The 20,443-nt window shown below is 32.3% G+C and overlaps 1 protein-coding gene across 2 annotated transcripts in view; it reads left to right on the forward strand.

Annotated features, from left to right (window-relative positions):
- LOC136034477 (dedicator of cytokinesis protein 3-like) overlaps nucleotides 1-20,443 on the forward strand; it is a 386,199-nt gene that overhangs the window by 140,399 nt on the left and 225,357 nt on the right. For both annotated transcript variants that reach the window (XM_065715690.1, XM_065715689.1), the window contains exons 12-16: nucleotides 2,414-2,514; nucleotides 8,613-8,860; nucleotides 11,643-11,802; nucleotides 17,169-17,456; nucleotides 19,071-19,261. In XM_065715690.1, coding sequence (XP_065571762.1) covers nucleotides 2,414-2,514; nucleotides 8,613-8,860; nucleotides 11,643-11,802; nucleotides 17,169-17,456; nucleotides 19,071-19,261 — 988 coding nt within the window. The remainder of the gene's footprint in view (nucleotides 1-2,413; nucleotides 2,515-8,612; nucleotides 8,861-11,642; nucleotides 11,803-17,168; nucleotides 17,457-19,070; nucleotides 19,262-20,443) is intronic.

The raw sequence follows: 20,443 nt of genomic DNA on the forward strand, positions 1-20,443 counted from the left end.
ATTTTAGATATTTCGATAATTCTTTTTTCTTATCCCTATTTAATCTTAATGTAATTTCTTACTCTGTTTTTTTTTCTGAGATTTTTATTTGTTTTCACTAAGACTTTTAGTAGTTAAACGCGTACCAATAGGTACGCGTATTAGAGGCTCCTTTATTTCGTTCTATTTTTTTTAAATATTCAACTCTTTATTCTCATTTATTGTGGATATTTATTTGTTGTCTCTTTGACTTGTACCAGTGCCATGCGTACCAAACTAAAATAGTTGGTCCCCTGCCGCCCTAGAAAAATTTAAAACGTTTCTTTTCCTTTAGATTACATGAATATTTTTTTTAACAATACTTTATTCACCTTTTTTAAGTTACTTAATCTAAAGGAATTCAGAGGATGTTTACTTGAGGGGGGAGGGGTGTCGAAAACATGAGGTTTTGTGTCAGAATTTAACAGTGGTTCAAGGATAGATTAGGCCAATGTCAGGGAGGAATTCACCCGTCACATTATATCAAATGCATATTTTTACACTAGCTTATGCGAAGGCAGGTGAATCCGCTTGAATAGAAGCGGAATGAGCCAAAATATCAGCCTTTTGTCTTTATTTTGTATTTCTTTATTTTTCTAAATATCTTTATTTTTAAATTTTTTGGTTAGATATCTTAATTTTTTTTTAATATCTTTGCTTTTCAAAATATCTTTTTTTTTATGAAGAGCTGTTTTTTTTCTTCTCATTTACATAAAAGTTATCATAATAACGGTAAAATAGGCACATCTACAGTCCTAGCTATCGTTATACTGTCTAGAGCTAATATCCGGTATAGAAGGTATTAATTCTACTATTTTACTGACATTAGATAACGCCGTTAGTTTTATCTATGAAGTGCAAAAAAAATAGTTTCCTTGAGAAGATAATATATTAATGACTTCTTTTTATTGATAGACGAAAACATGGGCTTAAGTAAAAAAAAATTGCAAGGCCAGGTCCAAGTTTAAGCAAAAATTAGTATACAGAAATATAATAACAATTAACTATAACTGCTACATATGCACGAAACCGGGCTAACTACATAGCCCGCAGCTGTGGGTATGTATATGTTACTTTGAAAGACCGAAATCGGAGAATGTCGACATTCACCGTTGAATGCTCGAGATTACTTTTTTCTTAATCCTTGAATTTAGTCAGCGTTGCCAGTTAACTTTTTCCGTTTTATGCAAGATTTGATGGTGACAGGTTAGGTTAGATTAGTTTGGGTTAGGTTTTTAACCCATTTCTGAGATTTGTAACCTAATCTAACCTAACTCTAAATTTTACTATCAAACCTTCCATAAGACTGAAAAAGCTGACTTGCAAAGCTAATTGAAACCAAGCAGAGAAAAAAGAATATCGGACATTCACCGGTGAATATCGACATTAACCAGATTTCGGTCTTTCAAAGTAACATATACTAATATCATTTTCTACTATAGTGGAACAGAAGAGGGAAATTTCCGTGTTATGTTTTTTTATTCACTGGTCGCTGTAAAATCTGAAATGCCGAAATGCTAGAATTTGAAATGCCGCTACAGAAGAAAAGTTCGACTCTTTCTAGAATTTTGTATAAAATATTAGGTAATTTGAAAAAATTAGAAAAAAATGAGGTATTTGTAACTTACGAACGGGTAATCAGATCTTAATGAAATTTGATATTTAGAAGGATTTTGTGCTTTGAAGGATCTTGGAAGAATCCAGTGTCATTGGAGGGATTTGGGGGGGGGCCGGAAATCTTGGAAAGCACTTAGAGTGGAGAGATCAGGATGAAACTTGGTTGGAAGAATAAGCACAAGTCCAAGTTACGTTATTGACATAACCTGACTGGATCCGGTCTCTAGTGGGGAGATGGGGGGGGGGGAGAATTCGGAAAATTAGAAAAAATGAGGTATTTATAACTTACGAACGGGTGATGACATCTTAATGAAATTTGATATTTAAAAGAATATTGTGCTTCAGAGGTCTTTTTTTAAATCCCGACCAGATCCGTGACATTAGGGGGAGTTTGAGGAGGGAAACCGGAAATTGTGGAAAACGTGAAAATTGAGGTATCTTTATCTTATGAATGGGTGATCGGATCTTATTGAAACTTGATATATCGAAAGATCTTATGTCTCAGATGCTCCATTTTCAATTCGAATCGGATCCAGGGACATTGGGGATTGGAGGTGGGAAACAGAAATCCTGGAAACTGGAAATCTTGGAAAACGCTTAGAGTGGAGAGATCAGGATGAAACTTGATGGGAAGAATAAGCACAAGTTCTAGATACGTGAATCTTTCTAGAATTTTATGTAAAATATTATTGTATAAAATATATTGCATAAAATATGTTAAAATGTTTTTCCTTATTCTAAAAGACATTTCTTGTTCTGAAATTAAATATTTTTTCAGGTTGTACCAGTGCGATGACCGTGATTTTAGTCAGCTTCATGAATATCTCATCAGAAAGCAGAATAGCAAATTCAGTCCGCTTTCTAGCAGCAACAGTCAGGGTATAGACTTTTACTCTTCCTTTTCTGTACTCCTCTAAGTAAAAACTTGAGGTTAACTTGACTCCCTAGCACTCCTGTGCTATTCTGCGCTATGTTTATGCTGCGCTGTTCTGCGCATGTTCTGCGCTATTCTGCTTTCATCAGAAAGCAGAATAGCAAATTCAGTCCACTTTCTAGCAGCAACAGTCAGGGTATAGACTTTTACTCTTCCCTGATTATTTTTTTAATGAGATACATTTTTTAATGCGATATGTTAGGTTCTGTGCTATTCTGTGATATGTTCTGTGATCTGTGTTCTCTGATATGTTATGCTCTGATATGCTCTGTGCTATTCTGTGATATGTTCTGTGATCTGTGTTCTCTGATATGTTCTGCGCTATTCTGCTTTCGTCAGAAAGCAGGATAGCAAATTCAGTCTGTTTTCTAGCAGCAACAGTCAGGGTATAGACTTTTACTCTTCCCTGATTAATGGGATATATTTTTTAATGGGATGTGTTTGGTTTCAAACAAATACAAAATTATCAATCAAACGTGATTTCGTAGATGCGAATTATGCCTCTTCACATAAATTTGGCGCATGCTGTGTGAATTTTTGCTTTCAATTTAGAAAGTTGAATTTTGTCAGGTTGCTTATGAAATGTAGAGCCGAGTACTCGTGAAATACAAAGCCATAAATTAGAAGTAAAAATTCTAAATACTCACAGTCACGTTTGTGCGCAGAAATTTTTTCTCCAGAGAGGGGAGGGCTCAATTATTATTATAATAATAAAATTTTTCAATAATTATAATAATAATAATAAAATTATAATTTAAATTGGAGTGTCTAAAAGCTAACAAAAATTTAGCATTTTGGAGAGGGAGCTCGGGCCCAGGCCCATCTCTGGTGAACATCCCTAGTCACAGGAAAATTTCATAAGATTTTGAGAGAATAAAACATTAGTTTCTTAATTTTACTCGAGGAATTAAATTAGGACTTTAAAACACACTTCTATAAGTTTTATTTTTTTAGTACAGATACCTCATTTTTGAAATTTGAACAGTCGATTTAAAATGACGAAGTTTGCAATCTTTAATTAGCAATTGTCTTTAATTTTGAAGTTAAATTGCGATTTAGCTTGAATTTCAACTAATGAAAATTAGTATAAGTATAGTGTGTATATTAGAAAGTATAGTGTGGATGACCTCTCGGAAGCTGAATCTTAGCTTTATTGAATTCCGTAAATTCGACTATATTTATGACTAAAACCCTTTTAAACAGCCGACTCGAGCTATGAATTAATAACTATGAAGAACTCTAGAAGGTTGTTCCGCTCGTGAAGCTGAGTAATAGCGTTCTTAAATTCCGTAAGCTAATCATTCTTTGTATGGACACTATATTTTTGAAATGTTAAGACTTGGAAAATGCTATTTTCAAAGTAAACTTTTTATAAACTTAATTAAATTCTGGCTATTATAAAATAATAATTGTCTGGTCACTCTAGAGGCTAGATATCAGTGCCATTAATTTCAATTAGAGATTTGACTTTTAAAAAGCCTAGTTTCAGCAGACTCAACTTGCATACTGATATGCATCCCCAACGCCGATTTTAGTATGTTTGATTTTTTCATTGCAAAAATTTATATAATATTCTTTGTATTTTCAAGAAAGTAACTTTTCATTGACTTGTTTCAGCTTTTTTGCTTATTTCCGAGAATGGATAATTAATCTGAATAATTTCTTAGTCAACACTGCCTTTAGGCAGTGTCGACTGCCTAAGAACTTGGAGCTCGATGAGGACCCTCGGGTGTGATTCCGCTTGTCAAAAATTGTTCATCAGCCCGCAAGTCATTGACAAATATTTTATTGACATAGATTTATTTCACATGGATTTTATTGACATAGACTTATTTGTCATAGTTTTTGATTGTCATAAGTCCATTCGACATAGATTTTATTGGCGTGTATTTTGTTATGAAAATATAAGCTTTCTGATATTCCAACGATTTTTTATTTGCAATGTTATGTCAGAGGTGATTCTTTGATTTATTATTGATTATTATTGATTATTATTATTATATGATTTATTATTTAGAAATGTGCAACTCACCTACGTTATAAAGGTTTTTCGTGTTTATTTATACGCTAAATGTCAATCTTTAATAATCCAGGGAAGGCCGAAGCTATGAAGATGAAAATTCAAGGGAGTAATGGAAGGGGATAGGGGGGGGGGGGGCAAGAGCTAGGTGGGCTGAGAGAGCCTACTTATTTTTTTGTCTTTGATTTTCACAATGTGCTATTAACACCTAAAGTAATACATTCCAATAAAACAATGATGCCCTTTTAAAAAGGCTAAACGAGGCTATCTTGGGAACGGGTGAGTCGATCGAGTTGAATATCTTGTCAAAAATTTTATCATTTCATGAAGACTTGGAATGTACTTTTTCGTCCTTGAACTAGTGGACAGGTAAGGGCTATAAGGTGTCGCCCTCTTTGCCTTCGATTGAGCTGTGATTTTGGTATGTTACATGTAATTTTGTATGTTTTATGCTTTCATGTTGATGAAGGATGTATGTTTAGCAGAATTATCCCTGAGAGACCTCATTGCACCCACGCCCTACAATACTTCTGCATTTCTATCTAAAAGTTCAAAAGAAAAAACACAAAAACACAAAAATGTTTTAAAATGAACCCAAATAAAATTGGAATGTTTTGGTTTCTATTTAGAAATATTTTTCAACGAGAAAAAGAGTGAAAGAAAAAGGAAATAAAGTTAAAATTTGAAGCAAATAGAAAGGCAAAAAAAAAAAATCCTTTACTTTCCAGTCCGTTATCACCTCTTGACATCACCTCTTTATCTTCATCTCGTAATATTTTAAGCTATTTAGACTTTGGGAGAACCTGGACATAAATTTCCAAACTTACTCTTGTGCGCAGAACTCTCTAAATAATTCTCGTCTTACTAGTCAGGGCTGCTTTTAAATAAAAAACAAACTCGGATCTATTAACATTCAGGGGATAAGGAGGGGGCATAATTGGGAGTAGGGTTAAATGTGATTGAATCTTCAATTTGACTTAATTAAGTCGTTTTCAAAATATAAAGGTTTTTCAACACTGTATTTATTTATTTATTTATAACCCATCATACAAAATAATGAAGTGATGGAGTACATTGAAAAAAGGAAAAAAAGAAGAAAAGGAAAAGGAAAAGGAAAAAGAGAAGGAAAACAACATGTTTGTTTTCTCTTAATATCCTGGCATTTTCATCTGAACCCAGGAGATTCCTGCGAGTGATTCAGAAGGTTTTACATGGCAAAAATAGTAGTTATCAGATTAATAATTTGCTTTTTGTGACATTTAAATATCAAGAGGAGCGAAAATGGGTTTGATTGTTTGAATTAGTTAAGTAAAAACTTACACAAAGGATGTTAACTTATAAGAGTGGAAACTGACGCTAGTATCGACAAAAAACTGTCTGCGCCATCTAGCGTCTGGTGGCACTTGGTATTTTTTCAAGCTTTGTAATTATTTTTCTATCAGAAACTGGAATGAAACACTTATTACTACCCTAGTTTTAGCCATTACACTAATCAATTTTATTATTCTTATTATTAAAATGAAAAAATGTTGGGTCGCTAAACGCTAGATGACATCGCTAGTTTTTTGTTGTTGATACTACTGCCAGTTCCTACTCGTATAAGTTACCCATACTCTTTGGATGTATATCATAACAGTCTTAAAAAAGTTAGCCGGAAGGCACTATATTTATGCTTGTAATGCTACCACTACAGTTAATGTAAATAATAACGCTAAGGGTGTTAAGATGAAACTTTTAGGGAACGTTTAGGAGTTTCAATTAAATAACAAAAAAATATTAAAAAAAAACTGTATGCATGCAGGTTTTCAAAAGGGTATATAAGGAATATAATAGGCAGAAGCAGCTATAATAGCTAGAAATATTACTTTTAAAGGAGTTAATTCAATTCGAAATTAAAAGTTCTGGTGCCCTTTTTAAGAGTAACATGAGATTTGAAGACGATCAGCCCGTCTGTCAAGGCGATTCATTTTTTTTAAACACATCCAGTCAAAATTTTCAGACAATCATTTTGTTCAGCATACTAGAACGATGAAGCTGCACCCACAACGTCAAATATCTAGCTGGTAAATTCAGCTCAAAGTAGAACTCTTGCCCATAAACCACCTTTTCCATCTCTCCATTTTTTATTTCTAGACAAAGCAATATCTGAAGAACAACTTATATTATTAATTTAGACCTTTAAGGATAAGTTGTGGGGGGTTTTGAACTAGCCAGAAGGCACCATATGTGTACTTTTAATACTAGGATACTACTGCAGTTAATCTGACAAATGACGCTGAAGGTACTAAGATGAAACCTTTAAGGAACGTTTAAGAGTTTCAATCAAAGGAACTAGCTGTATAAATGCAGGTTTTCAAAAGGGCATATAAACAATATCATAGGCAGCACCACTCTATAATAACTAGAAATATCATTGAAATTTTTAAAGGAGTTGTTTGAATTCAAAGTTCTGGTGCCCTTTTTAAGAGTAACAAGAGATTGGAGGGAAAGCAGCCTTTCTCTCAAGCCCATTCATTTTCCAAACGCATTCAATCAAAATTTTAAGACATCCATTTTGTTCGGTATAGTAGAAAAGTCCAGCAATTATGTCTTTAGGGATATTAGATATGTCATGTTATGCTCTCGATTTGTTGAATAAGACTCCATATGCAGTCATGTAGTCTTTGGTAGTAACGGGTACCACGTTGAAAAAAAAAAGAAAAAAAAGAAACGTGGTTGAAAAAAGGTGATAAAAAGATATGTATACTTTTTAGTTTTTTCTTTTTCATTTTTTTTCTCTTCCTTCTTTTTGTAAATCATGGAAGTAGAAAGATTAGAGATCCTTTTTACATTAAACTACGTGAGCATATGATTATTTTATTATGTTTTATCGTAGTACTAGATGTCGTGGTATTTTATATTTTATATCTTTTTTTATTCCTGTTCATTCTATTTCTACCTTCTATCCAATTCATCGCGTTAGTAATACTTCAAGTATTAGAATAAGACGGAACGCCATCAGTATTTGTAGTACCATTCATTTAGTGTATTGTGTATATTTTTAAGATAATTTTTATTATTCGTTTTAGTTCTTGTAATTATATTTTCAATCATATTTATTCTATTTCGAAGTATATTCATTCTATTGGACGAGCTCGTTCATTAGAATATTAAATTTTTAGTTTTATATTTTCAAAATTTTATATCTGTATATTTTCATTGTTTTCACATTTTTTTATATATCTTTAAAATAATTTTGTCATTCGTTTTAGTCCTTGTAATTATATGTTCAATAATATTTATTTTATTTTAAAGCAACTTAATGCTATTGGACAAGTTTATTCATTAGAGTATCTTATTTTTTAATTTTTGTATTTTTAAAACATACGTTGATATATTTTAACTGTTTATAAATTTTTATACATTTTTGAATTAATTTATATTTTTCCTTTTAGTCATTGTGTTTATTTTTTAATCATATTTATCCTATTCATTATTAGAATATTAGAATTCATTCATTAGAATAGTAAGTTTTTTTTTAGTCATTCTGGTCCTGACAATTTCATTGCCACAGTTTTTATTATGTCGTGAGAAAACTAGAAGATAATTTTATAATAATTATTAATTGATTACTTGATTTATTAAGTAAGTAATCAATTCATTAAGTAATATTTATTAATATGCCCTTATGCATAGCCGAGTGATTAGCGCTGCAGACTTGGAATTATGTGGTCAGGGGTTCGAGTCCTGTCCTCGCTCGTTATTTGGTTTGGAACGGGGGTCAATGGTGCGACTGTAAGCTCAGCCGGAGTCAATCAAGCTCTAAATGGGTACCTGGAGAAGTCTGGGGGAAAAACACGAGAAGTGTTGGATGATTTGCCCCCAATCAAGCATTGCACTCCCGGTCGAAGGCATCGAATCAGGAGATCGATACCTGCGCAACGTGGGCCATTGGTCAGCATACGAAATCGTTTTTCTTAATGCAGTTACGAATTAAATTAATTAATTAATTCACTTAATGTTTTTAATTTTTTATTCTTTTAGGTATTGTTCTGCAATTGAATTTCATTTCTTGTAATAATAGTTCACCATCAATGGACCAACAGTTGTTTTTAAGCAAGAGTGTTCTGGTGCGGAAATTGGGGTTTCCGGATATTATAATGCCAGGAGATGTCCGCAATGATATATATGTACACTTAATCCGGGGAGAATTTGACCGGGGTGGAAAAACTGCCGGAAGAAATATAGAAGTGGACATTAAGCTTATTTCAGGAGATGGACAACTACTCAAGGTATTTTTTCCCTCTTTTTCCCTTTAGGAAGAGCTAATCAATTGATCTTTCTTGTTTAACAAATCTTAGCTAAAAGGGACAGAAAAAAGGTGAAAATGTCATTAAAAAAACTATTAAAGAGTCAGGTTATGAAGAATTGCTTAAAAATATGTGATCATGGCTATACCATTTAAAACCTTTATGCAGGATCAGAGGGTTTCTGTTTTTTTTCTTTTCTGATTCATCTATTTTTCCAAAGACATGAATTTTGATTTCCTGTGCTTAGTTAGTAGTGAAACGAGATGAAAAAATAATGAAATTGTAAAATTTATATTAAAAATGATATATATACAAACATAAAAAATTTTTAAAATATATACAAATGTATAAATATATAATAATATAAAATATGTAAAAATATATACAAATATATAAAAAATCGCAGACATACAAGTCAAAATTTTGAAGCTAGACTAGAAGATTTTTTTTTTTTTGGGGGGGGGGAGGATATCATGCTTATTATAATTTTTTGGAGCAAAAACTTCTGGCGAGGAAGAGAAAGGGGTCGTCAGACTTTTTAGAGACGGAGTTTGGAAAGGCTAGAACTATATTTTAAAAGCGTAAAATAGCGTGTTATGGGTCTTTTTTTCAATTCTTCTTTACTTCCTCATGTCCAGTATTTCAATTAAAATGAATAGTATCGCTCATGAATAATATTTAAAATCGGACGGGAATATCCCGTTCGACGAATGCGCATGCAATAAAAAAAGATCTCATGCAACTGATAGCCTTGGAGTTAACCTAGTTTTTTTTCTAGGTACGGGAAAATCTTGACCTGGCTCGACCTAACATAGAGCCTGTTGTTGTTTATCCGTCTAGTATTCTTGAATTTAATAGATAATTTAATAGTTACCTGAATTTAGTAGTTAAAACTTCGTCAGTTGAAGTTTTTTTCAACTGAAAGTAAGGAGCAACACTAAAACTTAAAACGACAGGAATTATTCTATATGCGGTGGGGGACTGCCCACCCTTAACCTTTATTACACTAAACTTTGACTTTTTCTCCTGATTCTTTAGGAAACACTATTCAAACCTCTTTGAAGTTTCTAAATTTTCTCCCTCTATGTTTCCCCCCTGTATTTTCTTATGCTCTCCATCACCTATTTTTGTGTTTTCTTTCTATTTGCAAATCCGATCCGAAAGTCATCCTTTTGCACAGTTGGGGCTGAAATTATTCTATGTATTGGGGGGGGGGGGCTGCCCACCCTTAACCCTAGCTCGTTACACTAAACTTTGATTGTCGGTTTTGATTCTTTAGGAAAGAAACATCATTGAATTTGCTAAATTTTCCCCCGCTAAATTTTCCACCTGTAATTTCTTATGCTCTCCATCACCTATTTTGTGTTTTCTTTTTATTTGCATATCCGATCCGAAACATATCCTTTTGCACAGTTGGGGCTCAAAATATAGGCTGTCTTATCTTTTTGAGCAAGCTACGTTTGTTTTTCTCTTCGTTTCCATTATTCATGAAGTAAATATGAGATTAATCAAAACTGTAGTTTCATCCTTACCTTTTTTATAAAAAAATGCCTGTTTTAATTAGAAGAATTATTTTTGGAATATAAATTTGAGACTTCTTGGTATAATTTTCTTTCGGTGTTTGCGCATCTCTAGGAATTTAGGTAGTAGTTATGTTTTTCTTTTTAAGCCACTTTTTGCAAGTGACTAATCTCAGTTGCAAGGAGTCATCCTCTGCTAGCACTGTAACACGAGCAAAGTAAGAACTTTGTGTTCTCCAAATGGACTGAATTGAAAAAGGTACTGACGCAGGTATTTTGTGGCAAAGAAGCGGTAAATTCAGGACTTGGGATTTCGTTTTGGGGAGCAGCCCAAAACACTTTTTTTTATACAATTAAATTATTTTTTATACAAGAAATTAGTTGATTTAAAGAAAGAAGCTGAGTTTTAAATTGTTGATTAAATTAAATCGTTGATTTAAAAGAAGCTTCTTTTTAAATAGAAACTTAAAAAAGTTTCTTTTTAAATAGCAAGGATATGGGTGTATTACAGCAATCAAAATTCACCGCAAATTTTTCCTAATTTGGATAGGAACGATACCGCAAAACACCGCTTTTTACTCGCAAAAACACCGCTTTTTACTCGATGATAGTCTGCTACTTGTAAAAAGTAAACTTATAATACAAGACATTTACAAGAAATTATTTAATGGTTTTTTTTTTATAGCTACGACATGGGTGTATTACAGGTGCCAAATTCAACCCCAAACTTTTTTCTATTTTGCGAGGCCAAAATTATATTTAAATTATATTTATATTTATTTGTATTTATTATATTTAATTATATTTATTAAAATTGTATTTATAATTTTCCCCTATTTTGAGAGGGAGGATACCGTAAAAACCCCGCTTTTTATTCGACCGGCACCGCTTGGTGCCGGTGACCGGCTCAGTGGTAACACTGAATGTAAGATTTCGTCATATTTTATTGGAAACTGGCCAGAAGTTATCGACTATCATCAACACTATACACTTAAAGTGTGCTTCACTCTTTAAACAAATTAATTTTTAATTTTTATTCTTTGTTTTATAATTGTTATAATTGTATAATTAAAACGTTTTATAATTTATAATGTTTTGTAATTTTTATAATTTTATTATTGGTTAATTTATATTATTTATTATTTGTATTATTTATAATCTTTATTAATTTTATTATTATTTTTTATTATTTTACAAATAATTCTATTATATAAATTATTATTTGTATTGCACTATTGTTTTAGGATTCCATAAGTCATGCTGTGGGCTATGTATGTGCTTCCTTCTCTTCTTTAACCTTACATCACATTTGCGCTCCAATTTGGAATGAAATGATCAAACTTAATGTACCCATTTGCATGATACCTGGCATTCATTTACGATTTGATTTCAAGTACTGTAGTTGTAAGTATATTGTTTCCATTCCTTGTATGTTAGTTGCTCTTTAATGCTGACAGTTTTGCGACAAAATCGAATAAAAATAATTTATCAGCGGATCACATAGAATACAAAAGTCATGTAGGTGTATGTATCTCTTAACCACCTTCTAGCTTAAATAAAAAAATTGCTATTTTTTGAAAAGAGAAAACGAAATTAAAGAAAGGTAAATAATTACAAAAACCAGGAAACAAAAAATCCTCGTGTCAGCTTTACCACATTCGTGCGCCCTCACACCCTGTCTTAAAAATACATGAAATTCAAACACATTTGCGATAAAAATTTAGTTTGACTTTCTATTAAAGAAAATTAAGTTTTCAGCCGCTCTTTACTGCCGACAGTGTTGTGGCATAAAAAAATAAATGTGAACTACAATTTTTGAAAACCGAGAATATTCCGAACAAATAAAAGTTCAAACTGGGATAATTCATTTTATTAAACATTGAAAACAGTTAGACAGTTCCGCTAGTTCTTACTAGCGGAATCTGGCATTGTTTGGAGTCGGATTTCTAGAACCAATATGGTCAACATTTCTAGTTACATATTTGTGGTAAACAAAATTTCGGGGAAACATATTCCAGAAGTACTCAGGAGACAACTTATTTAAACACTAAAATACAAAAATTGGCAGCAGATAGTCATGCTGTTGTCCATAATTCAGAACAAATTATAAAACACCAAAATGCGAGAGCACATCCAGAACACTATTTTATAACATGGAACAATATTTTTATACTAGTACTTCTCACTGGGGCTTCAAATAATTTGGATGCATGGGAAGGATAGGAATGGGAGAATTTCAGTTTCAGAAATAATAAATAGTAGAAAGCCGACTTTTCTTATTCCACCTTAATCTTATCCCAGGTTCGTATCCCACCTTAAGAATGGTGTCCCTGCTGCAGTTTTCTCTTTCATATTGTAATTTTTCTGATTCAATGATTTTCTTTGCTTTTAACTAAATATTATTTGTTTCTCTTATTCTTGCTTTTTGAGACTTACTTTATGCTTGATTGTATAAAACTTTATTAAAAAAAGAATATAATTTACAACTTAATCATTTAACAAGTAACCGTCTAAGAAGAAATAAAGCTCTGAGAAGGACGGCTACAGCAATCAATATCCATAAGTCAAACTAAATAACTGTTAAAAAAAAAAAAATCGATGTCTCGTTCAAAAAGAAAAAAGGAAAAAAAAACAAGACAATAAAAACTATGTTTCCTCATCCTCCCCTCCCAAAAAGTACTTCTTCAATCTTTTCTTAAATTGCTGTAGAATAGAACAGAATAGGATAGCCTAATGGTTTTTCTAAAAAGATGTTTTTGTAGTTAACTCAATTAATTGATAGTAAGAACTTTTTAACCTTGAATAGTGTTAATAGTACCAATTCTAATACAAAATTTAAATTTATGCCATTGCTTGACTTTCACTGCAGTAATCCAGAAACTTATAGTTTATTGGTCTCCATGATGCTATTCGTTTCGCTCATTTTTTTCCCGATTTTTCACACACGTTTTTCATTTTCAAACTTAGCGCCATCTAAGCGCAAAACTACATATGAAGTTTCTTTTGAAAATTGAGAAAGAAAAAAAGGAAAGAAAACCAGACAATAAAAACTATGTTTCCTCATCCTCCCCTCCCTAAAAGTACTTCTTCAATCTTTTCTTAAATTGCTGTAGATGTTTCGTCGTCTTAATAATCGCTGGAAGCGCATTCGAAACACTCATTCGTGTTTTCAAAAACAAAAATTTGAAACAAAACTTTATGTTCTAGTTTTGATTTTATTTGACCTGGAACGTGAATTCGTTTTTTTTTCCTAGAAAAAACCATAAGGTATTAAATTACTCCCTCCCCCCCAAAAAAAATATTCATACGCTTATAAGGAAGCTTTAGAAAGTAATTTAGCCGTTCAGATAGTGATAAAAATATTAAAAGAAAATAGAAGAAAAAGGAAGCATGGAAGAAAAGAAAGACGATTATTCCCCTCCCCCCAAAAAAATAGATGCGAAATGAGGGAGCTTGAGTCTAAACAAGAAAAATATCCACTATCAGGAGTTTATTTAGGGGAGTTCTTGAAGATTCCCGGAAAGGATATTTTTTTTTTTAACATTTTTTCCAGCATTAAGATTAAAACTGTAAATAATTCTTTAGAATTTTCTCCGCTGCACTATTCATTATTACAACATATTTGATAGAAGTAATATCAATGGTACATGTAGGGGACGGTGGAGGGGAATTTTCTTGTCTGCATCTAGTTTAATCAGTCAAGCAAAAAAAATAGAAAATCGAAAAACCGGTCCTTCTCCGAAAAATAAGACAAAAAAGTCTTCAAAATTATAGCCTCAAATTAAGAGAAAGAAAAAGTAAAAATAGCTAAAATGAAAATGATGACGGTAATGAAAAAAAACTAGTATGTGAAGACAATAGCACTAATGGAAGATAGTCTAGTGGAAGATAGTGTAATAATCCGGAAGAAATTTAAGAAAAAGTAGCAACAATAATAATAAAAAGTAGGTAATTTAGGGAAAACAGGTTTACAACTAATAAAAATCAACATTTACAAGGTCAATAGGTAGAGTGGAAGTCCGGGTCGAAATATCTAATTTTTTTCCCTTTCGCTTCGTTTCTGTCCACTGGCTGATATTACCCTTGTTTTCTTGGCTATTTTTTTATTATGTTTTTTTTTTATGTTTGTCATGCATCGTGTATAGCCAGTGTGGTCTTAGAATGTATTAACTAAAATGAAAGAATAGTAGTCTTAAAAAAGAATTAGAAAAAATACACTGGACTAGTAGTCAGTACGAAAATCGAAGAAGACTAATTGTAACAAAAAAAAAGTGCTTTTCTCACAAAAATAAGCTTAGACCTAATAAGAGGTAACATTTGCAAGGCTAAAAAAAACAAGAAAAAAGAATAGTAAGAAAAAAAACTTTCATGTAAAGGACAGCAGTAACGGAAAAAGATTAGCACGAGAAAAATACGATTGGGCAATAATCAAGATAAAACAACAATAATAATAACGAAAAATTAGGTTTTTAGCGGCTAGAGTCTGTAATTGACAGTCTGAGAATTAACTTTTTTTCCTTATTTAGTCTTCTATCAAACTTTTTTTTTTGTTCAATATAGTATACGTGGTTCAACGGTAGCAAAGGAAAGATTAAAAATATTTCCTTTTTCAAGTAATCAGTAAGATTTTAAATATTCAAATTACTTAAATATTCAGAAGGATAAGGCAAGCTTTCTTAGTTTCGTTATTCAAATATGTTAAACTGACATTAAAAAATAATAATTATATTTCATTCATGTTTTTCTTTAAATATTGTATGGGTTTTGAACCGATTATATTTTATCAATTCATAATTAATATCTTTCGTAATTATATTTATTCCGAATATGATTTTTCAGAAGTGTGTGAATTGATTGAGTATGATATTTATTGAGAAAAAAAGTCAGAGGGACATGACGACTAACAAAATCATAACAATAAAGTATCGATAAAATCTCTCAACAACATGGGTGAACACAAAGAAAAGTTTCGCCTTTAATACTTCGTTTTAATGTGGTCCATACTTAGTGTGAGGAATATTTCCATCTACCTATTAGTATCACAACATTCATTCCCAATCACAATTAATAGCTACTGTTCATCCTATTTCATACCCCTAAGAGCATTTACTAGGGTATATACTTCAGTGTTTGCATTTGTGAAAATGAAACGGTCTACTAATTAAGGGATCCATTCAAATGATAGTACTAAGGACAGTGAAAGTGGAATATGAGTATTGGTTTAGTGAGAACTTACACAACTATATATATATCTTAAAAAAATCGAATCGACGGCTTAATTTTTGAGATGGGCCTCCATATGAGGTTATGCAGTTTCTGATAGTAGCGGGTGCAAAATTGAAAAAATTTAAAAATCTTAAAAAAATCGAATCGATGGCTTAATTTTTGAGATGGGCCTCCATATGAGGTTATGCAGTTTCTGATAGTAGCGGGTGCAAAATTGAAAAAGTTAAAAAATCTTAAAAAATCTTAAAAAAATCGAATCGATGGCTTAATTTTTGAGATGGGCCTCCATATGAGGTTATGCAGTTTCTGATAGTAGCGGGTGCAAAATTGAAAAAATTAAAAAATCTTAAAAAATCTTAAAAAAATCGAATCGATGGCTTAATTTTTGATATGGGCCTCCATATGAGGTTATGCAGTTTCTGATAGTAGCGGGTGCAAAATTGAAAAAATCTTAAAAAATCTTAAAAAAATCGAATCGATGGCTTAATTTTTGAGATGGGCCTCCATATGAGGTTATGCAGTTTCTGACAGTAGCGGGTGCAAAATTGAAAAAATTAAATATGGGTAGAAGACGACAAAAATAACCTAAAAATAGGCTAAAAATATATGACAAGAACAGATTAAGAAGGTATAGCTTTCCTTTGAAGGCAGTGGATTAATTTTGTCTTAATCCTCTGGGGGGAATGGGGGGGGGAGCGGCAGTGTTGGAACCAATTTTCCCAAATCAAGTGAAAATAACAGTGAAAACTGAAAAATGAGCCATATAATACCATAAAGTGAAGATATATTACAGAAGATATACAAATAAAGTATACAAATAAATATAAAATAAATATACAAATAAAATATACAAACAAAATATACAAATGAATAAAATATACGAATAAAAATAAAAAAAATATACTCTAAAGGTAAATATACACTAAAGAAAACTGATCCGTTTCTTTGGGTGCTTGAATTATGCAGGTTTATATTAGTTTTGACAATATTTTTGGGGAAACTAAGTTTTAGCTGGGGGGGGGGGAGTAAATAAGCGTTCAAATAGGGATAACTCCTTGTAATAGACAGTGATAATTAAAAAAAAAAAAACTGGGTATTTCAGTCACATGTGCAGCGACCGCCAATATCGAAAATACATCGGTAGAATTTTATTTATCGTCATTGAAAAGCAGGGTGATCTTCGAAATTATCTATAGCTGGGGGGGGGGGGTGGTAGACTGAGATCTGGGAGGGTCAGTTTTCCCTCCTTGCTCCATAGAAAATTACCCCACTGTTTGAAGGTATAGATGCTCAAGGAAATCAATAAAACGATAATATTTGAATGTTTGTGGATGAAAAGTGTTGTCAAATTTGTCAAATTTGTTCCATTCATTCATTTTTACTGTTTAGCGTGGCAACAGTGGCAGAAATGGGATACTGGCTTAATCACTTAATGACTTTAGAGCAAACAAATGGATTGGTTTTTAGGCATAAATAGACTCAAGTGGGTCCAAGAGAAAAAGTTTTTTGTTTGATATCTTTGGTAATTTAGTTCATTTTTTCAGCCAAAGAAAAGTACGAGCCCAAACTATTTGGCTTTTCCTTTCTTCGATTAATAGACGATGAAGGGACAGTTATTCAGGATGGCAACCATGAGCTTATTGTCTACAGAGCTGATGACCCAGAAAAGCTGGTATCTGCCAGTTATGCATCACTGCCATCAACACCTCATGAGCTGCATAAGGGGGAACACAGTGAATATGCTAATCTTAGTTGTCTTGGATTTACAAGAAGTGTCAAAGAATGGATTGTTGTTGAGTTTCAACTTTGCTCAACAAAATTAACACAGAACTGTAAGTATTGTAACTGTAACACAGAACTGTAGAAAAACAAATCATTGCCTCTTCCCCTCTAAAAAATCCTCCTGTACATTTGTTTGCTTACCCACGTTGTTCATTCAAATCACCAGAAATAAAATCGATAAGCTTACACTTTACTATACGACGCAGAGGTAGTTGTTCAGAATTTTTTATTTGCTCCTATTAAAACCAACCAATGCAGAACTGTATTATGTTTATGTTTATGCTCTTTATGTTCGGATGCTGTTGCATGTTTATGCTGTATGTATGTTTATATATATATTTATGCTCTATAGTTCGGACTCTGATCCTCATTACAATTCGATATTGGATCAATTTCCAAGCTAGAATAATAATTTAATGAATCGTGACTCTACTTTAGGCCTTAGTTTCTCCTGTGCCTCCAGAGGCGCACAGGGTGTCAGTGAGTAGCCTTCAACCTTCCTTCAAGTAGGCTGCTGCGTAGATGTTGGCCTACTTTGGGATGAGACTTGTGGAGGGCTCTTCTGTCACGTTCATACATTCTACGCAGCATGCTCTTCCTCGGTGACGGATAAATAATTTTAGGTATACATAATGTTCTAGATCATGTATGGATCATCTAGGTATGGTCACTTTTACAAATTAATTTGTCAGGGTACATAGAGCAAGAAAATATTGTTTCTCACTGAAGAGGATTCCGATGAGAAATAATATTTTTCCTGTTCTATCCACGCTGAAAAATATTTGAGAAGAAGAGAAGAAGAGAAATTTATTATTAAATACAAGACAATACAAAATACAATTCAAAATTGAATTACAATACACTTATTCTCCCTCAAAAGGCTCCATTGCCAGGGATACAAGGGGGCCAGGGATACAAATAAGTATTTTTATTGTTTGATTTTCGAAATTTTTTCAAGTTCGAACCTGGCTGAAAGGTAAGGGATCATTATTATATTAGCCTAGAGTGGGACATTACTGATGGGCAGGATATGATCTAAGCTGTCTTTTTTTAGGGATCCAACTACGGATCCTAAAAAAACAACTATGGATCCCATTAAGGAATCCAACTATGAACATGATCTATTCTTCTTTAGTTCGCTATTCCCTTAAATACGCTACTTTCCAGTTTTACAATTTTTTTTTCGTTTATTTTAGAATTTTCAGTTTTTTTTTTGTCAAAAAGCTCAACTTTTTTCCTGATTTGAACGAACACAAACCTTGGGTACAAAAACTAAACATGCGAAAAAAAAATGATGACTGTAGGCTTGACATTTGAATATTTGTGTCACGGTTTGTTAAACACGTAAGTGGTCACAATTTTAAACTTAGAGTTAATCCTCTGTAATATCAAAATAATGTACCTAAAAATTATGGAGAATTCAGTGAATAACTCAAATAAGTAACTCAAAATAACAAATAAGTAACTTGACATTAGGCATGATATTAACATGGCAAAATATTGAATATTTGCAAATTTTGTTATGAATTTTAGAATATAAAATTAACACCAATAGTTAAATAAAATTATAATAATAGAACAATTTCGTTCTTATGTATAATTTTCTAGCTGAATTATGTTTTTAGTTAAACTTTTCTTTACTGACATAGAATTCTCTTTTTTAGCTGATCTTCTGGCCTTACTAAAATGGAAGTCGTATCCAGATCGTATATTAGAAATTCTAAGACTAGTCAGTCGACTTCGTGGTGAAGAAGTGGTAAAGTTTCTTCAAGATGTATTAGATGCCCTATTTGCAATGTTTTCAACCGAGGAGGGATTTAGCACCCCCCATTCCGGTGCTGTTTTTGTTGTACTTGTAAGTAAAACTTAATGTATTTGTAAGCATGCCCTTACTAGAAAGTTTTTTTTTAGGCAGATAGCCTGATACTAATCATGAACTTACAGTAAATGAGAAACCCTTATTTAGATTCGGCTTTTATTACCGCCCTGATGCCAAACACATTTACTATTTTTCACCAAAAACTGTCGCTAAATATGTTGTTTTTGTTTGAAAATCATAATTCTATATAAAAAAAAGATAAAATAAAGTCATTGACAAAGCTGTCATTAACGAGCCATGAATAAAAATTTATATGAAGTATTAATTCATATTAATGCCCATCCCTCCCTCCACACCCTCAAAAATATTTCCTGGTGAGGCTCATGATGCCCCGCCTCACCTTTTACTCCTTAGTGTCGTTGGGGATATGAATGTGATACTGTGTGCTATATAGAAAACTGTCGCAATGGAAGAGAATACTATTAACCCTCCCCCCAGTACCAATAATAAAGGCGTAGAACAAGCGTTTTCCAGGAATAAAGATGGGGTTAGATGTCAATTCCCCTCCCCCTCCATCTTCAAAACGCGTTCTATATTTATCTGAAAGCTGGATGAGACTCAGGATATTTTGGTATTAAAACAAACTCTTTGAGCCGTCTATACCCCCCCCCCCCAAATGATTCATCACCCCTTCTCCATAATAACCGATGCATACTTACACATCACGGTACATAATTTTGCCAGACATTAGCTAAAAAAAAATTGTGAGAATGCTGAGCGGAAAATAAAACACGCAACCAACGTTGTGTTACAATTGAAATCGAATACCACTGATTGATAAGCGTCATCTGAAAACTTGGCAGTGTTTAAAATAAGAAAGAGGAGAAAGAAACTTAGAAAAGTTTAAATGGTACATTTACACATTACTTTTTATTTTGGCTGTTAATTAGAAAACTAAAGAAAAAATTCAATTTTTCTCTAAGCAATTCCATAACGCTGGATTTACTGAAATACAAGCTGAATTCTGGTAACGCCTGTATTTTTTTTTGTATAGGCCTGCTATTTTATCTTAAGTTCTGTTTTTACTAAGTTTTCGATTTTTTTTTAGGAGAAGCGGTAGTAGATACAACTTTTAGGGATTCCCTTTTCTGTTGACTATTGCTTCCAAAGCCATGAACACCCTTGTGATTCCAAACACTGTTCGTAAAAGACTAGTTT

The sequence above is a fragment of the Artemia franciscana genome, chromosome 13 (assembly GCF_032884065.1).
Source record: "Artemia franciscana chromosome 13, ASM3288406v1, whole genome shotgun sequence".
In the NCBI taxonomy this organism is placed as follows: domain Eukaryota; kingdom Metazoa; phylum Arthropoda; class Branchiopoda; order Anostraca; family Artemiidae; genus Artemia; species Artemia franciscana.